Source organism: Coturnix japonica, chromosome 2 (genome assembly GCF_054131305.1).
Source record: "Coturnix japonica strain WE chromosome 2, WE-NBRP24, whole genome shotgun sequence".
NCBI lineage: Eukaryota > Metazoa > Chordata > Aves > Galliformes > Phasianidae > Coturnix > Coturnix japonica.
The window spans coordinates 14,477,232-14,500,000 of NC_140664.1; the positions used below are offsets into that span (position 1 = coordinate 14,477,232).

General features: G+C 35.3%; 1 protein-coding gene across 3 annotated transcripts in view; it reads left to right on the top strand.

The window, feature by feature from the left end:
• Positions 1–22,769, top strand: part of CSMD3 (CUB and Sushi multiple domains 3) — a 468,617-nt gene that overhangs the window by 103,134 nt on the left and 342,714 nt on the right. For all 3 annotated transcript variants that reach the window (XM_015856172.3, XM_015856173.3, XM_085537054.1), the window contains exon 4: positions 3,409–3,603. In XM_015856172.3, the coding sequence (XP_015711658.2) occupies positions 3,409–3,603 (195 nt within the window). The remainder of the gene's footprint in view (positions 1–3,408; positions 3,604–22,769) is intronic.

The following is a 22,769-nucleotide window of genomic DNA, read 5'->3' on the forward strand; positions in this document are numbered from 1 at the left end:
ATACATCAAATCTATGTGAAAAATATCAGAAAGCCAATGCAATCAGTAGCCACAGCCAACGCAGATCCATAGAAGGAAAGCCCTGTTTAACAAACTTAACATCCATTTATGAAGAAGTTACACGTCTCGTCTATCAGAGGAAATCAGATGAAGAATTTATCTTATTTCAGCAAATGTTTCAATATTGTTTCTCACAATATCCTTCTGGAAAAAAGTCCCACCTGTAGCTGGACAAAAAAACAGAACACACTAGGTGAACAACTAGCAGATGGGTAGTTCTGAAAGGGTTACTGTAAAAAGGGTTACAATAGTCTGGCAACAAATCACTAGCAGGGTTTGACTGGGATCCACTTTAGAGAATGTTCTCATTAATATTTTCATGAATAACCTGGATACAGGACTTGAAGATATACTAAGTAAATCTGTGGATAACACTAAATTGGACGGAGCTCTAGATTCCCTCCAAGGTAGAGATGAGTTGCAGAGAGATCTTGGAAAACTGAAGGGCTGAGCAATTACCCACTGAATAAAGTGTAATGAGAACCATGGCTGGGTTCTGCGTCTTTGATGGGGCAAAGCCAGATATAAGTCAGTGGTGGTGAAAGGCTCAGGAGCAGCCCTGCAGAAAGGGATTTGTTGGTCTTAATTGATGACAAACTACAGGGCAACCAGCCCCACCTGTGTCCCTGGAAAAGTGATGGAACAATTTGTTCTGGGTACTATTTCCAAGCAACTGGAAGAGAAAGTTATCAGGTGTAGTCAGCATAGATTCATCAAAGGGAAATCGTGCTTGATCAGTCTGGTCACCTTATATGATGTCATCACTGTCTGAGTAGATTGAGAGATACCAGAGGATGTTGTGTACCTTGACTTCAGCAAGGTGATTGACAGTCTCTCATTATATCCTTGCTATGAAGCTTAGAAGAAAATGTTTGTTTGTTGATGATACAAATTTGGGAAGATTGGCTGACACACCAGAAGGCAGTGCTACCATTTGACAAGACTGGGACAGGCTGGAGAATTGGTCAGGGAGAAACCTGATGAGATCTGATGAGAGCAAATGCATTGCTACATTTCTGACATTGCAACTAAGGTGACCTTAACATAGTGAGATTAAAAATGGCTAGTTTATGCAATAATAAATAATATAAACCCTAAACTTGGTAGAAAAATCTGCCAAACAGCTGTCTAAAATTTCAGAATACAACACACAGTGAACTTAAAATTTCAATATTGTTTAAAAGTAGATGGAAGCGATTTAGTGACTGAAGGAACTGGGGCTGTTTAGTCTGGCAAAGAGAAGGCTGAGTGGAGATCTTATTGCTCTCTTCAAAGACTTGAAAGGTGATTGCAGTGAGAGTGAGGCTGGTCTCTTCTCACTGGTGACAGGTGACAAGATGAGGGGAAATGGCCTCAAGTTGTATCAAGGTAGATTTAGGTTGGATGTCAGGAAAAGCTTCTTTACAGAAAGTGTGGTTAAGCACTAGAATAGGCTTCATAGGGAGGTGGTTGAGTCACCATCCCTGGATGAGTTTAAAAAATGTTTGGATGTGTTGAATTTAAAAACAAAAGTTTTTAGAATTCAGACAGAGTAACTGTTACCAAATTTCCTGGAGGAAAAATTCAAAATGTGTGCACTGGCTTTACTGGGCATCCCGTTGCTAAGGTCTTATGTTGCCATCAGTAGAAGCATGAAATGCAGAAAGGCTTGGATCCATCTTCTGCATCCAGATGCATTTTACAGTGTATTTATTTATAAGCAGCTAAACAAAATAAACCAATTTTAATCTCAGTGGGACTTCCTTAAAACAGAGATAAAAAAGATCTGCTTAAAATAAAGAACATAATTCTTTTTTTTTTTGGTTAAAATAGAAGTGATGTCTTACAGGATTTTACAACATCCTGCAATATTCAAATTTGTGATAAAATAAATGAACTGAATTGAGTGCTATGCCTAGTGAATATGGTTTCCTCTCAGAGTCATTCACTGTTCCAACAAAAAGTTGCTTTGTTTTCTATTTCTTGCATATTGAAAGATGCATACAGTTCTTCTAACATCACGTTAATTTTAAAGAAAAAAAAAAAAAACAAAACAAAAAACCAGATGACCAGTTTATTGATGTACAATGTTTTTTGTTTGTTTTTTGTTTGTTTTATTCAAGTAACTGATTATATGGAATAGCTTTGCACGAGTTTCTCATATTTCCTGTTTATCATGCTATAATTTTAATATCTAGTTAAGCAAGATTCTATGTGGACTCAAACAGCATATCTTGATTATGGTCCTTTAGAAGGAGCTGTAAGCATTTCAGAGATAACTGACAACTAAAACAAGGACAAATAACATTCCCACTTGGAGAGAGATTGAAACATCTGGGACAGTTTAACAAAGAAATGAGCAACAATACACACAAAGAATGTAAAACAGTTAAAAAAATCAGTTCGGACAATTTTCAGAGTAAATGATCAAGAAGTACAACCAAATTACAACGTTGCAATTTTAAATACTTCACAAGAATCCAGACCATCACTGACTATTGGAATGTCAACTAAGTCAAGATTATGTTCAGAGCTGAAAAAATGTGATCTTTCAGTTTCTGTGTTTTCTGATAGATGACAATCTCAAGACAATAAACCCTACCTTTGAAAAGCAGGGTAGTAGAGTGTGACAGTGAATCTGAAGATAGGTGCTATCTATCAAGAAAAAAAAAAAAGCAAGACTAATGCAGTTAGGTGCCTGTATGTGTTCAAAATTAATGAACTTGTATTTGTTCAAAATGAAAATACATTATCTGCTTTTGAATCATCAACACAATGAGTAGAAGGTTTAGAAGTCTTAATATACTCTTTATCACTATTTTTAAGAAGATAATGAAAAGGGTCAAAGCTTTCTGATCACGCTAAGTCTTATGTTTCTTAAGAATTTCTCCCAGTGTTTTGTCTTGACTAATTTTGTTCTTTGTTTCAAACTTTTCTTGATTTGGATCTCTTATTTTCCATGTCTTTATTGCAGCTTTTATTACCATTTTTATTTTATCAATAAAAATCAAGGAAATATCAAATTCCTTTGTTCACTCCTCCAATGTAAGCAGTTCTTTAAGCAAAATATAAGGATGTGTCTGTAGCTAGAGTTTAATGATTGTGATTATTTTCTCATAATTTTCTAAATTTTTTTTCATTTTTTTACCTTTTTTTTTTTTTTTTGGATACATAAGTGTGTGCTCAATAGAAGAAGAGGTTTTGTTTTGTTTTGTTTTGTTTTTTTTCCCAGCTTAGAGTTAAAATAAATAAATAAATAAGACACCTTGTCTGAGCAGTTATTCTAACTTACATTTTCTGTATTTTTCAGCACAATGGAATATTGTCATATTACAGTACTGTAAGTGATAATAAATATTTATTCTCTAGAATTACAGAGTAGCTCCTGTGGCAATCCAGGTGTCCCACCAAAGGGTATCTTATATGGTACAAGATTTGATGTTGGTGACAAAATCCGATACAGTTGTGTAACTGGATATATTTTGGATGGCCACCCTCAACTTACTTGCATAGCTAACTCTGTGAATACAGCATCGTGGGACTTCCCTGTTCCTATTTGCAGAGGTAAGAGAAATTCTACAGTAATTTTCTTATATATATACATTCTGTTTATTGGTCTGAATTACTTGAAATATCTGTGTTGACTATTAACTTTTAGATTGTGAATGATGAAATAAAAATGTTTGGGTTTTTTTTTTGTTTGTTTGTTTTGGAGTTTTGTTTGTTGGTTTGTTTTTCAGGAGATATATGTAATTAAATTTAATTAAATTTCAGAATTACAGAAAGGTAATTATGTTTTATAGGTAAATCTTTTTTTCTGAGACCTTCAGTGAGATCTAACAGTCCATTAGCAAAAGGAACTAAGCTGATAAAATGGAGAAGTCATTACTGCTATGACCAAATATGACAGGGAAAGTGTTTTGGGGAAGTGATCTTACAACAAACAAGTCTGTTGAATTTACAGGTTTAACATTACAGAATATAACATTTACATATGTATGAACCATTTGACTCAGTCAAGCAGCCAATAAAAACATACACACTGAAATTAGCACCCCGATAAAATTCTGATTAAAAGAATAAGTTGAGTAGAGCTGACTGTCAAGTACCACCTTAATGCAGTTACATATAAGAAGGGCGTATCATTTGGAAATAACATTCTATTATTACCTATTCTTGGCTTTAATAGGCTTTTCTTTGATCTTGAAGAAGATATAACACTGTTGCTAATACTATTTTTTAGTAAAATCTTTGATAATTCTTCCCTTTGTACATAGTAGTAAAAAATTAGTAATGAGGAAGATATACATTCAAGCAGTAAATCCAAATTATACTTTGGGAAATGATTTGATACATGTTAATTTGGACACAAGCTTACATGCTTAAGAAAATTTAAGGTTAATAGACTTCACCTTTTACTATTTTTCAACTTATTGATCTGCCAGTTTTGAAAATAATCTACATTAAAATTGCACCCAGAAATCATGAGGATGGGAGACTTGAACCTGATGATTTCACTTGACAGTCTGTCCTTGCAGTCACAATATTACAGTGGCTACACAAGAAGTCATGCCTCCTGTTTTAATATGTCAGTCTGTGATATCAGACCTGAATGTTGGTGGTACAGCGATGCAGGTTGATTCCTTCCATCAATAAGCCACTAAGTTTTGCTGCCAAGCGACACATTGCGAGGGAGAGGCAGTCTGATAAGCTGGTGCCTAACATGGAATGTATGAAGGTATGAAGCACAGGTGTGCAGATGAATACCTCCACATGGGGGGAAAAAAAAAAATTAAAAAAAAAATAAAATCTATTCACATTATTTGATGCTTGATGAACATTTATGGAGACCAAGCGATGGATGTGAGTACAATGAGTCTGTGGCTGAAGCATTTCAGCAGAGGAAACAGTGACTGTGTCACCTCCAATCATACAGATTTTTACAAGCACAGAATGGAGTCTCTAGATTATTTCTGGTGAAAATGCATAGCAAGAGATTGTGACCATGCAGAAAAATATTTTGTAGCTGAGAATTTGCTGAGAACAATCTCATTTCGTTCTCTGTATCTGCTATGTTTTCCATGAAAACAAATATGAGAGATTATTTTCGGAGGGACCTACATAGATATAATTTCAATTGCAAATTTTTCAGGAATTTTGAAAGATTTTATTTTTATTCTAAGGAAACATAAAAATTTGGAATGGTATTCTCCCAATGTTTTCCTGTGATAAAATGTAGTGTTCAAGCAGAAGACTAACACATAATAATAATAATATAATAATAAAATCAAACATTCTTCTTGTTAGTGATTAAAATCTGTAAGTAAAATAGAGGTAATAAATCAGAAAGGATCCAGAAAATGAGTCAGGATGTTATATTACTTTACAAAATTGCCTTTTTCTTTTAGAGATAGAAAGAAGTCAGACTTGGTAGAGTGTGTGGAATAGGTGCAATGATTTTCTGCAAAATCTTCTATGGTAAGACATTATTTTTTTCAGAGTAAAGTGTCCTCTAACACTAGACAGCACTGAAGAATCTAAGGAACAAATGCTCAACAAAAACAAAATAAAATAAAAATAGTAAGGTGCATATTGTAGTAGTGGTGGTTACTAATTGCTGAAACATAGCATATAAATGTGACTTGATTCACAAGTTTTAACACAAGATCAATTGCCTTAAAATCTTAATATGAAAAATTACTGTTAAGGGGTTTTTTTGTTTGCTTGTTTTTTGTTTGTTTTTTGTTTTGTTCTAATTTCAATGTAAATTTTTTTCCAAATACATTCAGTATTTTCTCTGTGACTCTCTTTAATATCACAATAATCTAAGTTCACACTTAGTGCAGAAACCATTCAGATTCCATTCTAGTAGATTTGCCCTATTTCTTTTCCTAATGCAATTATCCAACACAGAATTCTGCAGGAAGACGCTAAAGTTAATTACCAAGTAATGAGCTTCTTTATCTTTTTCTGATTGCCATGGAGACTCTTTTTAATTAAGCATTCATCTTTAAAGAGTTCCTCAGATAGATAATAGAATCATAGGATCATAGAATCCTCAGAATTGGAAGAGACCTTAAAAGGTCAAGTAGAACTCCCCTGCAATTAACAGGGATGCCATAGCTAGATTAGGTTGCTCAGAGCCTGGTCCAGCCTGACATCAAAATTCTCTAGGGACAGGGCATCCAGCACATCACTAGGCAACTTGTTCCAGTGCCTCACCACCCTCACTCAAAAAGACTTTTTCCTTATCTCCAACCTAACTCTACCCTCTTTAAGTCTGAAACCACTTCCCCTTGTCCTATCACCACAGACCCTGCCAAGGAGTCTGTCTCCTTCTTTCCTGTAGTATCCATTTAGTTAAATGTCTTCTTGTTCTCTTAGTCATTACATTTAAAATAGTGATTCCCAAGGCAAATGACTGAAGCTGTATGCATTTACATGAGTAAGAATTAGTGTGTACACATTTACATGAGTAAGAATTAGTGTGTACACATTTACATGTGTAAGAATTAGTTTTTCTCAAGCAAAAAACTGCTATTTGCTAGATGGTGAGAATTCTAAGGTCTATTCCAGACATTCCTAGACTGGTCACAAGTTTCTCTATAATTAGTTGGACTGAGAAAGGCAGGATATTTTAATTCCATGATCTGATTTTTTAATGATAACAGCAGTGAGAAAAACAACAACAGCAACAACAACAACAAAACAAAAAACAAAGAAACAAAAAATCAGTATAGTATTATACTTTCATTATAATTTTGTATTATAAAAAATTTTGATTTTAATTTGTGTTTATATACAAGAAACAAAGTTAACAAAACTTTGGACTTATAGTGTGCTTAGATATCAGTAGAATTAAGCTCATAGAAGTCTTTAAATCATCTGTGTGCAATACCATTATTTGCCTGTTGCCATGCAGAGCACATACATTTGGAGAACAATATTTTTTAGATCATTCTTCTGCATTGTCATCATTTTGAAGGAAAAGGGTGGAAAGATAAAGGAAAAAATTATTAAAATATCTATAATAAATAGTTTGAGCTTTATATACACATTACATACTTTCTCTATATGTACACATACAGAATATTACAAGGGCTGATCAGAAAGTAATACTTTCTATTTTATTATGTTGGTCCAAAATATGAAAGACAGATGTTGGTAGTGTGGCAGCAGAAACTGAATCCTTCAGCAATATTCTGTTACATTTTATTGCCATGCAACAAATGGCAACAGAGGAGCAGTCTGACAAAATGTCATCTGACTTGGATGTACTTATGAAGCAACAGTGTCACTGAATTCCTCTGTGTGGAAAAAAATTGCAACCACTGATATTCATTGATACTTATTTCAAAGAAAAAATCACAAACTCAAGGCAGCTTGTGTTTAAACACACCTGGTTGACAACAAAAAATTGCAAGAGTTGAGGCAAGAATGCAAAGGAAAAGAGCAGATGGAGGTGAACCTGTGCCTGAAGCTGCAGATAAAAACCCTCCTTGCCTTCTCCACCCCACCCCTCCCCAACATGATGAAGAAGGGTTGGAGGTGCTGCCATCTACACCAGGAAGGGAATAGAATGTGAGGATCCATCCCCAAAGAACAGTCATGAGCTACTCAAAAGCCTATGGATGACAATTAGAGATTGAGGAAGAAAAGGGAGACTTGTGATTGGTGTCTGATACAGGTCAGCAGATCAGACAGAGCCTGCTGATGATGCTTTCTACCTGTAGTTACAGGAGGCATCGTGATCACAAGTTATCATTCTGTTGGGGGACTGTTGGGGAACTACCCAGACATCTTCTGGAAAAGTAGCACCATGAGCTGCAGACAATTCAGGAGGCTCCTGGAATGCATTGAGGATAACTTCCTGAGTCAAGTAATTGACCTTCACTGGGGGGATGCAAAGCTGGACCTGTTGCTCAGCAATGGATGCAAAATAGATCGCAACATCAGGGCTGGGCTATAGTGACCATGCTATGCTTGAATTCATGTGCTGGAGGGATATGAGACAGACAAAGGGTAAAATTAGGAAGCTAAATTTTAGGAAAAAGAAAATGCAGCTCTTCAGAGAGTTAGTCAACAAAACACCCTGGGAAACTTCTCACTGGCAAGGGCATGGAGCAGAGATGACAGATCTTTAAGGCTTTCCTCACAGTGCAAGAGCTCTCAGTCCCCAACAAGTCAGGAAAGAAAGGCAAGAGACTGATGTGGCTGAACCAGGACCTGCTGGTCCAACTGAAGTGAAAGAAGAAAATGCACAGGCAGTGGAGATGGGGACAGGTATGATGGGAAGTGCAAAAGGAAGCTTCTAGGCTATTAAGGATGGGGTCAGGAAAGCCAAGGCCCAGCTCAAACTAAACTTGGTTAGAGAGGCCAAGACCAAGAAGAAAGACTTCTACAGGTACCTCAATCAGAAAAGAAAAATCCAGAAAGGTGTGCTCCAGGACACTAGCCACCCTCCAACTTTCTTGGTTTGGGAGGGGAGAAAAGCTCATGCTTCCCTTGAAGTTTACTAGAGTAAGACCATGCTTACTATTTTCTCAGTTTGGGTACTCTTGTCTCTCTCATTCTGTTTCATTTTGTTAGATTTGGTAAAATCCTGTTCATGTTCAGATTGTTTCTGTTGTTTTGTTGTTGCTGTTGTTTGTTTATTTGTTTGTTTTTGTTTGTTCCCTTGTTTTGTTTTGGTTTTTTGTAGACCCATATGCTATCTTTCTACCTCTTAATCTCTCCCCTAGTGTGCATCATGGTCACCTTGGGGCTAAGCTGAAAGATAAGACAGAGGGTAGTTTTCATCTCTCTCTCTTTCTCTTTCTCTCTCTTTTTTTTTTTTTTCTTTTTTTTTTCCCCTGGGCTTTTTTATCTTTGTTACAGACTCATATAACTCCATGACAGAGTCCTAATGGAATTGACTGATGTGGTTGCCAAGCCACTCTCAATGATACTCAAAGTTGTGGTAAACAAATGAAGTCCCTTGTGACTGTAAAAAAGGAAACATAAAACCCATTTTTTTAAAAGGGTGAAAAAGATGACCCTAGCAACTACCAACTTGTTTGTCTCATATCTGTGCTGATGAAGATCGTGGAACAGATCCACCATGAAACTATGCAAAGGCACATTAAAGGCAGAGAAGTGATATTATAGAATTAGTGTGGCTTCATCAAGAGCAAACCCTGGTGACCAACCTGACGGTCTTCTGTGATAGTATCAGATTTGCTACCTATTGAAATTCTGTAGTAATTAACAGGAAAAACAGGAATTTTGATCTAAGTACCAGAAGTTAACATTTCAATACAAGCTATATTTCTTCAACAGCACAGGATAACTCTTACGTTCCATATCTGATTTGGTTTTGGTCAGTGAATGCAGCTTTCCCAAGCTCTGTTTACTCACAAAACTATAGGTTATTTTGGTTTCAAAATAACTTCCTAAGTTCCTGATAACATACAAGAGATCATGTGACTTAATTCTCTGTTACGAACACTTCCCTGTGCTCCTTACTATATGCATTCCCTGCCAACATCTGTGTCTAAGAGCTGGACAAAAAGGACCTTGTATCCAGAGATGTTAAACATGCATATCTCTTCATGCTAATTCTGTCTGTTTTGTGCTACCCTACACATAACTTACACATGGATGAAATTTATTTCAGCCTCATGCGTACCATGCTATGTGCAATGCTACTCGACATTTTGAGTAAAGACGTAATAATGATCAGTTAACCATTAATTTTCTCCCACACATAAATTCCAACACTATGTAATTTCCGCCTTATTCCAGCAATATGGTTTACATATATTAGTGATTACATAGCCCTCTTGTCCTTAAATAAATGAATGTATAAACTGCATATTTTTACCTCAGGAGCTGGTAAGCTTGTTAGATTTTGCTGCACTTCAGTCATTTTCTGGCTGGGCTAGAACACAGAACAACCAGTTGAAAAGTTTTCTAAGTGTACACAATTATTTTAAAATCTGCCTTCTTGTCATTCAGAGTATTTCTGTCTTTCCTTCTTTTTAAAGATCAGTATTTTTCTTTATTTTTCTATTACTATTTGCATAATTGTCTGTGAGATCTATGGTCTGAATTCTAACTTTGCTGGTAAAGAGCTTTGTCATCGATAGTTAGATACATTTTGATCAAGAGCATTAAACTCATCAGCAAATCTAGAACATTTACAGAATGAGATTATTTCTGGATAGTGTTCAAATATCTCTGTTAGATGAAGGCTTTCAGTTGGTGGGTCAATAATACACATAGAAAAAGATGGAAAATGGGAAGATAAATATTTGATCATTAAAAAGAAATTTCTTTGACTTAATAATGCCTGTCATATGGCTTGTAAATTGAGGGAGGACGATGGAATTGTGGAATGAAAATACGTTTTTCTTTTGAGTTGTGTTACTCCCTCCTGAGTTATTTACTCATGGAGTTCTGAAGACAAACTGTTCCTGTCTAACATTTGTCATAGTTACCTCCAAATATTTCATATTGTTAAACTACCATTTCAGCTTCATATGGAAAGCTAAAGCAAACCTAAGTAGCAAATGAAGATAAATGAGCTGATTAAGTCACAGACACTTCTAGGAGGTAGGTAAACAATAAACATATAATTTTCATGGCCTTTTAACAGTCCTCACAGTGGCTGCAAATCTTGGTGCAATTTGTTTTGTAACACAATAGAAGAAAAAAAATCAATTGAGAATACTTAATATGAACGAATATTTGACAATCAAAATATAACCAAGCAAACTGAAGCCTGTTTGGAAACAAGACCATTTTGCAGAGCTTGCTAGCGAGAACATGTATGTGAAAGTCCATGTAAGGGATAAATGCATTGAAAAGAGTATTCTCATTGAGTTTCTATACATGAAGAAGAAAAAATGCCATGTGTAGACTGAACACCGGTGTGTTATATAACCGGGTTCAATCCAACTCAAATGCTTTTAGGACTATATACTTATTTTCATTTCCACTTGGCCATGTAGAATGTTTACTGTACATTTCTCTGAATTTAATTACTTTCTATTATTATTTACTATCCTGAAGTTAATTATAATACAAACTATGTGCAATTGTAGAAGTGCTACAAGTTAACCTAAAACATTATTTCACTCTCTTCTGTAGGGTAGTTGAATTTTATTTTGCATTCCTTTTATTTATTAAATGCATACTGTGTACCTCTCTGACAACGTAACTGAGGTTTTGTGTGAAGAGTAGCTCTTCTTAAGAACATTAAATAAGTTGTTGTTATATGATAATGAAGTCTCACAGTATTTGATCACCAGTTCCCTGGAAAGTTCCATCCAGCATAAGGACAGTGTTTCCATGAAAATAACAGCCTTCTCAAAGCTTCCAACAAGTCCAGTCTTTCTTAGCTTCTACTCTTTCCATCCCCCACATACCTCATCCTTATTTTAGCTAGTTTGTATTGTGCATGTTTCATTTCAAATGGTGTACTACATTGAATTGTTTAATTTCTTAATTAGAGTACAATTCTTTCCAAGATAAGATACAAAATTCTGCAGACCAAATGTTCCGTTCCTGTCCTGCTAGCTTCATTTTAGGTAGATTTACATTAAAATTAAAGTGATTATTGTGTCTTGTTTCTGAATTAGTTGTGTAATTTGTGAGCTTAGAAGACTTAAGTTTTTTGTTGTTGTTGTTTTGTTTTTGTCATTATTACTGGTTTGTTATTTTGTTATTTTTTCCTTTTTCTTTTCCTTTTTCTTTCTTTCTTTCTTTTTTTTTTTTTTTTTTTTACCTAATAAGTTTATGTATTTTCAAAAATTTCAGATTCGTGGTTCTTGAGATATAAGTTTATTCTGGACAGAGGAAATAGATATTCATTAAACCATTTCAACAGTGTTTCTACACTGCTCAGTATATTTCCAAGATTACATTGATATTTGCATTTGTAAATGCTAAGCCAGGTAAGGAATTAGCATCATAATGAGATAAAAAGATGAGAACCTTTTCTAGAAGAGTTTTAAACATTTGTCAGTGTGGTAAATTAATTCCCTAGTGAGTGGATGTCAAAGTAGTGGTGTCAAAGTTATCATCTCTGCAGTGTTCATTACCCATGGTAGATCCAGCATTTGCAAATAAAGACTTGAAAAGTGAGAAAATTGAGCCAAAGTTATAAGTGATTTTAAGTAGATCTTTTATAAGAATACAAATAAGTTGAAATACGTTGTATGGATTGTTTCTTCATGGCATAATATCTTTCCCACTAAAGGCAGTGGGAATGAATAAAAGCAGAATTAAGCTACATGGAAATGAGAAGATTGAAGGCGAAGAAGGAAATGTGACCAGAAGCACTGCTTTGTTTCTATCATATTTCCTTCTCTTTTTTCCTTGTGGATTTGAAAAAGAAACAGAAAACAAGAAATTAAATATGAGTTCACTGCTATGTCATGTTTATGCCATATCTGAATTTCTTTAGTTATCAAAGAATTTTTTGAGTCAAAATAAATGTTCCTTTTCATGGGTTAAAATGTTTGCATTTAAATATTTCTGCTGCTCTGAACTATACATATGCAATTGAGTAGTTTGATGACAAATGATGAAAAACTGTATTTGCAAAAAGATACTCTTTATCTGGGAAAACATCTTAATGTAAGACTCATTCAGGAAGAAAGTAGTAAATACAGCATCAAATCTATCTTTGCAATAGAAATGAAACTGTATTATCTTTGCAATAGAAGCATCATACTGTATTAGGGTATTTATGTCCTGCCATGAAGAGGTTTTCCTTATACCAAATCTGAATTTACATTAATTCTTCCCTTTTCACTCCACTCTAATTAAGACAAACTGGCTCAATTTTCTCTGTTACTACCCACTAGCTAGTTGAGTACAGTAAGATTTTCCCTTTAATCTTCCCTTCTTCAACTTGCATAGATGAAATTCTTTCAGGTATTCCTTATACTTCATGTGCACCAGTCCCTAAATCATCTTGGCATCCCAGTGAATCAGTTCAGTATTCCTATGACTTTTGACTCAACTTATAAATCAGCTATGGTTCACTTTAAATGTGCTTAGTTCTCATGATTATGAAAACTGAGATACACATGGCTACTATGCACACACACATATATCAAAAACTAGGATATTCAGTTCTAAGTGATAAATCTATTCTGCAATTACAAAGAAAAAGAGAAGAAAAATTCTGGAAAATATATCTTGAAGTACCAGTCTATGAACAAGGATCAGCATGGAGGAAGGCAAAGGACTGTAGGCAAGAAGATTACATAACATTTAACAGTTTTAGTCTGTTAATGGACAATAAAGAAAAGAAAAAAAATAAAATAAAACCTCACAAAAAATAAATAAATAAACACCCATCACACCCCACACAAAAGGTATAGAAAAGATATTATATATAAATAGTAACAAATATGTAAATAAGATATTGATAAAAGGACTGAAGAAGAAGGGCTAAGTTGAGGAAAAGGTAAGGAAATAGAGGATTGCAGTGGAATATAAGTATCTACAACTGGAAATAATACTAAAAGCTTCCAGAGTTGTAGATATTTTCTGGGGAAACAAAAACAAAAACAAAAACAAAAACAAAACAAAGCAAAAATAAACAAAAACAAAACAAACAAACAAAAAAAACCCCACAACAATAACCAACTTCTTGGATAGGAACTGTATGTCTAAATAATATTTTTCTCTTCTTTCCCCTGTCAACATATGATTGTATCATTGTATTGAGAGGTCACTGCTTTTCATTTACTATAAGCACTGTGCTGTGTTTTTACAAAAAAAAAAAAGGACCATTTGACAGTGGCACATAAATATCATGATTCTATTGTATTTTGATATTTAATTTTCAAGATATTACAAATAAATAGTGATGGATTATCATGTATGTTAACAAGATACTTTAAGATTGGATTTTAATTACTTTTATCAGGAGAGCACTTTGGCAGCAAAGTATTCAACTTCTTGGAAAAAGTCACCAACTGAATAGAAATTAGGATACTTCACAAAGATTTAAAAAATAGAATACTATACCTTTTTGTGTTTTGAAATGTATTATTTCAATTGAACTACTTCATGCATACAATTTAAACTAAAAATAATATGTGCTGGAAGTACAAAACTGAATCTCTATGGGTGCGGGTCAAGGGAAAAGCTGGCAAGGCAGACATCCTGTGTCTGTTCTAGACCAATCAAACAGAATGAAGAGACAGATTAGGTGTTCTATGAGCAACTGGCAGAAGTTGTGTGATCATCAACCCTTGTCTTCATGGGGGACTTCAACTCCCTGATATATGCTAGTAATACAAGAAGCAGTCGAGGAGGTTTCTAAAGTATATGGAAGATAACTTCCTTCTGCAGCTGATCAGACAGCCTACCAAGTCTCTCTAGACATACTGTTCACAGAGGAGGTCTGATGGGAGATGTGGAGGCTGGGATAGAGTCTTGGATAGAGTAACTATGAAATGGAAGAGTTCTTAAGTCTTGGAACCAGGAGAGGGGACAGCAGAACTGCTACCTTGAACTTCTGGAGAGTAGAATTTGAACTGTTCAGGAGACTAGTAGGGAGGGTCCCTTGGCATAGAGACTTGGAGGGTTAAAGGGGTCCAGGAAGCCTGGTTGCTTCTCAAGAAGGAAGGCACACCCTGAGCTTCAAGATGATCTGGAGGGGAAGAAGACCAGTGTGGATGAACAGTGAGATTTTCCTGAGGCTCCAGGAGAAAAAGAGAATCTACCTCCTGTGGAAGAAGGGATAAGGAACTCTGAGAGAGTACAAAGAGGTTGTTAGAATGTACAGGGAGAAAATTAGAAAGGCAAAAGCCCAGCTTGAACTCAATTTGTCCTCTGGGTAAAATGTACAAGAAAATCTTATAAGAATATGTTAACAGTAAGAAGAGGACCAAGGAGAATCTCCATTCTTTGCTGGATGTGTCTGGGAACATGACCTCTGAGGATTAGGAAAAGGCTGAGGTTCTCATTGCATTCTTTACATCTGTCAGAGCATTTATCCTCAGGGTACTCTACTCTGACCTGGAAGTCTTGAATGGGAATCAGAATAAGCCTCCTGCAATTCAGGAGAAAACAGAAACCTACTAGTCCACCTGGACTGCCATCCTAGAGCTCTGAGGGAAGTGGCAGAGTTGATAGCCAAGCCACTTTCCATCATCTATCAGTGTCCCTGGGCAACTGGAGCGGTCCCAGAGGACTGGAGACTTGCCAGGATGAGTCTATCTACAAGAAGGGCTGTAAGGAGGATTCAGGGAACTACAGGCCTGCCAGCCTGACCTCGGTGCCCAAGAAGATTATGGGGCAGATTGTCTTGAGGGAGATCGCACAACATGTGCAGGAAAACTGGCAAATCAGGCCTAGCCAGCATGGGTTCCTAAATGGCAGGTCCTGCTTGACCAACCTGATCTCCTTCTATGACCTCGTGACCTGCCTGGTGGAAGAGGTGAAGTCTGTTGATGTGGTCTACCTAGACTTCAGCAAAGCCTTCAACGCTGTCTCTCACAGAATTCTCCTGGAGAAGTTGGCAGACCATTGCTTGGACAGATACCTTCTTTGCTAGATAAGGATCTGGCTGTTGGGCTGTGCCCTGAGGGTAGTGGTGAATGGAGTTAAATCCAGCTGGTGACTAAACATAAGTAGTGACCAGCAGGGGTCTGTCCTGGGGCCTGTCCTCTTTGATATTTTTATTGATAACCTGAATGAAGGTATAGAGTGTACCCTCAGAAAGTTTGCAGATGACACCAAATTGCCCAGAAGTGTCTATCTGCCTGGTGGTAGCAAGGCTGTATAAAGGGATCTAGACAGGCTGGATTGCTGGGCTGAAGCCAAAGGGTTCAACAAGACCAAGTGCTGGGTCCTGCACTTTGGTCACAACAGCCCCAGGCAGTGCTACAGGCTTGGGGCAGAGTGCTAGAAGACAATGCAGACAAGATGGACCAGGGAGTATATCATGGTTTTGTAACTTTTCTATTGGTTCTCCACATCATGGCATCATGTGGAGCACAGAGAAGAACTACATGTCCCAGAGGACATCATGGTCAGAGAGGAAGATACGACATGGAAGTCATGGGATTCGGCTTGCTCGCTCTCTCTCGCTTGAGTGAGCAAAGAGATTACAAATGTGCTACAAAAATCACATTTTCTGCTAGGTATGTTGCTAAGTAAGGATATACCCTACTGTTAAACTGTTTTGCAAGTCTTAGGATATGGAACTGACTATTTTAGAAAGAATTTTTGACAAATGTTTTCATTTGTCTTCAGAGCGATTTTTTAAAAATAAGAAATTAATTCAGGCAATACTTGTTTTGTTTGTTATTTTGTTTGTTTTTCATTGTTGTTCTGTCTTACCTATAAAGTATCATGGAAGTGATAGGTCAACTTATTTTAGTAAGTGCAAGGTTATGAAATTCAGCGCATCTCCCAAAGCTAAAAACATGCATGTTTGATTAGGCCTTCATACAGCTCAGTTTTAAAAATTTCCTGGGGTGAAGTTCCCCACATAGTTTCTATGGGTAACCCACAAAGAAATAAGACTGTAATTAAACCTTCGAACACAATTTTCAGTGTCATGAAATCAATCAAGGGCTTGGTCCCACCTTAAGGATCTGATTGTAGGTTAGATTTCAAAAATAAAAACCATACTGAAGCAATTATTTAGCTCTTAACACATTTGTCCCATGATTCCTAAATGTGTTAGGACAGATAAATCAAAGTATAGGAAAATAAGACATATTTTACCATCTTTTAAGAATCTTCAACTCATTCAAGCAAAAAGCATACAGATATGATCATAATTGTACTAGATTCTCCCTATATGTCTTGACTTTCTGTAGGAAAATCATATTAAATTTAAGGGGAGAATTTATATTTCATTATTATCTTCTCTGACTTGAAAAGTAATATAAAGTGATTGTTGCCAACTTATGTAAAGGCAGGATCTAGACCCAAGATAATATTTTGTAAAGGCATGTGTCTTTCTTTGTCTAAATACATATTTTTCCCTTTGCATATCTCTCAGGTATATGCTGTTGATACTTTGAAATATGCTCACTTTTTGAGAGAAGTCATGTAAGGATATTTTGTAAGATTTCTTCTTGTAATGCTTACAATGTTCTTGTCAGAAAATTTCTTCAATTTTTAATGTGCTCATCATACAGTTTTTTGAATACTCTGATTTTATATTTTATGTTCTTTGGGAAACAGGATTATTTTCTAACACATATAGCAGGTACCTGTCAACTTACTTCTAAATCAGGTTTTTGGGTTTTTGTTGTTGTTTTGTTGTTGTTGCTGTTTTTAAGGTAACTACAAATTCTGAAAAATCCTAATTAAGTATTCTGAATTCAAAAACATAATATCAGCAACATGGTGCATTGTAACAAAATAGACTTTAGTGTTTTTTATGATACAGATCAGGAGAAATGTAGAAACCCCTTGTGTTACTGAAATTTCAATTTTGATTCTGTGTTACTATTTAATTACAATACATTACAACATTCACAAAATATGTATACTTTGTTATGCTTGCTCAAAAAATTTTCCCCCCAATTTAACCAACTAGATAATATTGAATAAACTGAATTTGGAAGTTGAAATGCCAATGAACTTACTGAGATATATGCTTCTATTTGGAAGTATAGCTTTTGAGGTAGTAGAAATAAATTTTAGCTGGAGATGAAGCAATAAAACATTTTGAAGTGTTTTGAAGTAAGAAATTCAACGAAGGAGGTAGGGCAACATTCAAATTTCAGAAATTGTGAAGGGAAGTTCCACTTCTTGATTCTTGTTATAAAAAGCTTTTTTTTTTTTTTTTTTTTACTCAGCGTGGTCCTCTTAGTTTAAGCCCCTTGTCTTGTGTTCTCCATGCAGCACTACAAAGAGCTCACCTCTGTCACCTCCTTGGGACCTGCTGTTAGGGTCCCTGAAACTGGAGTGGACCAGCCCCATTCCCTCAAACTCACCATCACTCATCCCAACAACAGAGGTGCCTTTTCACTGAATTCACTCCGGTTTACCAATGTCTTTTATTAGTAGTACTATTTTTTAGTTATTTATTTTGGGTGGCCGGGGAGGAAATTTGTATGCAACACTCCAGATATCAGCAGAAACAAAACTGTAAGAGGAGGACTGGAGAACAGGTCTTCCCTTTCCAACGTGAATCTGAATCTGTCACCTTTCCCTTCAGCTTGTTCCTATTTCAGCAAAGCTCTGCCTTTTCTTGGATTGTAACAAATGCCTCAGAACTCAGAAAAGTTTCTGTTTTCCGTGCTTTATTATGGTTGTGTGCTACACATTCCTACATCACTGTCTTCACCTACTTTCATGATGGCTCCTTTCTTGGTGGGTATTTCACATCCTTCCTGCTGCATTCCTCAAGATGGGCTGAGCAAAGGTATTTCCCTTCTCCTGTGTTCTCTTTTGGATGGCCCTTTGTCGGAGAGAACTGCCACCTTTTGCGATCAGAGAATCCTGCAGAGGCTGTAGCGGCGCCATAGGTTGGTGCCACCCCAGCAGAGCCAGATGGAACCATGGCTGCCTCCTCAGCAGGTTATCTCATCCCCATACTTCCTTGTCAGCTCTTCCCAGTACCGGTCTGCAGGGAGGCAAAAATTGTGTGAGTACCGGTTGTGAAACATAGCTCATTTTTGAGGTTCTGCCTCAGAAGCTGTAGGTTAGGAGACTATTTATTCCACCTAATATTTTCAGGAACAGTTGAAGTTCCCAAGGTTCCTCACCTTTTTAGCTATTACTTGATTTTTTTGCTGGCTGTCAAATCCACATGAATTTTAATGCTATTCTGAATGTAGAAGTGGAAAATGAGAGATTAGATGATGTGAATCATGTCAATTTATAATTATCCTCAGGTTTATTTGGGATCTAAAATCTCTGTGAGCTGTTAATGTCAGAGCACTAAGCCAAAGCAAATGAGGTTTCACTATGTTCTCAGGAGCTGTTTTATGTCCCTATCCTCCAAAGCTAGGCCAATTTTATGTAAGTCATTAATGACAAATCTTTAACAAAACTGTCCTTGAGATTTTCATTTGAAGGGTGTATAGTAATTATGTCATTTAAATTGCTGAAAACAGTATGATTATTCTGTTGGTAATTTACAGGAGCAGATGAATTTATTTATTTATTTATTTATTTATATATATGTATATTTAATTATGGCAAATTTGAAGAAAAAGCCTACATATAAATGTTTCTGATATGTTTACAGATCTTCATTTTTCATTGCATATGGTCCTTTTAGAATATATCACAGTATTAAATTTGTGCTTTATACTGCATTTGCTATTATCTCTTCCTTAAAGAGCAAATAATTAGTTCCCTGACTCTGAATATCAGAGTGTTACAGGATTTTCTAGAATAAATTAAGCTTTCTTTAATGAGTCAAGAGTACCATTGCCAGAAGCCTTGCTAACTTGGTGAGGAAGTCTTTAATGTAGGTTTCTCCATGCTAGTGGTCACTGCATTTTGAGCAAGCCCCTGACAAATTTTCAGGAGTAAGTGACAGGATCTTTGGGAGTGAAAAACACCTTCTGATTCAGAAATATTCAAGGAAGTTGAAGTGCAGATTTTTTAATATACAGATAATAATGTTTGCTTTCTCATGTGAAAATATTTAGAGACTGAAGAAGATATTCTCATTGAATATGAAAATGAGTAGTGATTACAAACATTATTTAGAAAACTCTGGTGGAACTTCATAACTTTTTTTTTTTTTTTTTTTTTTTCCTGCAAGAACTTTTTATTGCAGTTGATATTGCAGCTGAACAGTTGTGATTTCCAAAATGTATAAAAAATGTAATTTCCCTAATTATACATATTTCCATTTCCACCAAATAATCATATTTCCAGAAAGAGGTGGAAAACAATAGCTTTAATTTAGAAAAATCTCAAAATCTTAAGAATTATATTCATTCTTAATATCTGATAAATACTGTATCATTGGTGTGTGGCATTTTTCAGGATCCCTGTCAGAAATCTTAGCTGTCAAAGACCAAGAATTTAAGGCATCATTTGTCCTTGAAATACAATTATTTATACAGATGGAGTTTTTGTTGACAATTCCGTATGTGTATATGCTATGTAGAAACGTTAACTAAATTAATGGAATCAGGATTTATTTAATTTGGATTGCTGTATTCTCTATATCATGTAATCGACACTCATGGCTAATGCTAATGAATATACAATGAATTTTTTTAAACCAGGAACAGCTCTTTGTTATGTAGCATTTTATTATTATTATTTTATTTTATTTTATTTTTCCTTAGAATTAGTTAAGATAGGTAGAAAGATCTTCTAAGCTAGATTCACTGCAAATGACTCAGCTTTTTATGTAGCAGATTCTGCATCCTCAAGTTTCTCTTCATTCTGATCATTTCCCTTTTAAGTATCAGAAATGTTTTAGGCTAATAACACTGTGGACAGTACTTATGCTGATTTTCAGTGCATGGCATAATAATTTTAGAGTTCTCTCACTAAAGGTAAATTAGGAATGACAATACATTGGAAGTCAGAATCACGGTATAGAGGGACATCAATGTATCTTAGCATTTCTTGATGTATTCCTTCTCTTGTCTCAACTTGCTCAAAACTTTTACTGTTGTAAAGATTATCGTTTATACTAGGAAAGCTGCTACACTCTCTCTTAGATTACTTTAAAGATTAGATAACAGGTGTCAGTCACTCTGTGAAGAGTTGATTTAAGCACTGACGTTCAACCGTTCAAGGCACTGTACCTCGATAGATTAGATGACATGATGGGTTGTGTGCAGAATTAAAACTTGATTTATCATGCAATCTCATTTAACTGTCACTGAAATCATTGAATTTTTCTGGCCTATAAATCACTGATAAAATTTTCTATCATATTTAATCATCTGACTTCTAGATAATTAGTTAAAACTTTATGAAACTTTATTGTGAATATCACCAAAACCTACAAAAATAAGCAGAAAATTAAAACTAAAGAGAAAGATCACTCAAGAAATACATTTTCAAAATTCTTTATTAGAAAGGAACCATGAAGGTCATATAGGAAAGACAATAATGAGTATTGAAAATAATATTTTTCACCAGAAGTTATACAAATGCTTATCCATTTCTCTGATATTCATTTAAGTGTAAAAATATTGTGTGTACCTGTGTATATAATTAGAAACCTGTGTATGCACAATAAAAAGCTGAAAAAATCTTTGTATTCCTATAATCTTCACTCAAATCACACTATTAGAGTTGCTCCCTCTGCATAAGAATCCTCATGCATATTCAAATATGGATCTTATTTGAATTCTTAATACCTTGAAAAGCTTTTCTAAGCCAAGTTCCCACTTGCTTATCACTTTGAAAAATCTTCCCCTTACAGCATATGGTTAAAATCAAAGTATGTCTACAAAATTGGCTTCTTGGCAATGTGCAAATTTTTTTTTGCATTTCTACCTTTATGTAACATTTGCAATTTTGTCGGTCATATAGATTTTCCAAATATGTTTCAAAATAAATTTAATTTGCTTTTTAGAAAATACATGGTAGATATTTTAAAAGTGGATTTTGTCTTTAAATGACATCTATGTTTGTTACATATTTGAAACTTCATAGTTTCAGAGTGTATCAAGTGTTCTTACCCAAGAAAGAAAGTAATATCTTCTACTTTTCTCCATGGAGTCTTTAACACGTACAGAAAGACAGTATTTAATGGAGCAAATTATTGGACACAAAACACTATTTTCCAACATTCTCACCACCACTGATGCATTTTCACTGGCAATAAACAAGAGCCTTCAGATCATGCTCTTAAAAATCTAGAATGTGACTTGCCTCATGCTGCTCTCACCACTGCTGAAACACATCCCCACTGCCTCACTGTGTGCAGATTTGCTCTCCATAAATCTTGAGCAAGTGTTGATGAATATGAAAGGGTGGAATTTTTTCCACATGGAGGAATTTAATTACATACCTTTGCTTCATACAAACTTCAATTTCAGACACTGTTCTGTCAGATAGTCCCTCTGCTGCCATCTGCAGCATGGCAACAAAATGTAATGGAATTTTGGTGCTAAGGTTCAATCTCTTTTGTAATATCACCATCATCCACCTCTATTTTCATGGCTCAACATAATAAAAAAGGAGGCATTACTTTTCTAGCAACTCTAATTTGTCTATTTTCTCCATTCCTTTCAACATTCATCTGCATGTTTGGGGTCTGGAAAAAGAACAGGAGATAATATGCCACTCTTCAAGGCATTTAGATATATAATTGCTGCTTACGTATTATTTTTTGATTGCAGTTGTAGTAATTTTGTGTACTTCAGTGTCTTTGAGGATTTACATTTCAGAAGTTTGACAGAAATTCAGAAAGATGTTGTAAGGTAGCAAAATTTTGATTCTCAGATTTCTGTGCAGAAATCACAAGATTATCCTTCTTATCTTCCTTGTTCATTTCACTGTTTGGCCTGTCACCCAGTGATGCAGATGGACCACTGCTAGACTTCATATTTTCTTTCTTAGCAGTTATTATTTTGTTTGTCATGTGTCAGAGATGACATCCAAGCATTTGTAATCTTCAACATGATAGAAGTACAGAACATATACTACAGAAATACAAGGCTTCAAGGGGACTGTGTAGAAACAACTACTAATTTTTCCTTTATTTGTCCTTGTTCTATGTCATCTGAAGTCAATGGCAGAACAGTAGAATTCAGTGTTTAATGACTTAATTGAAG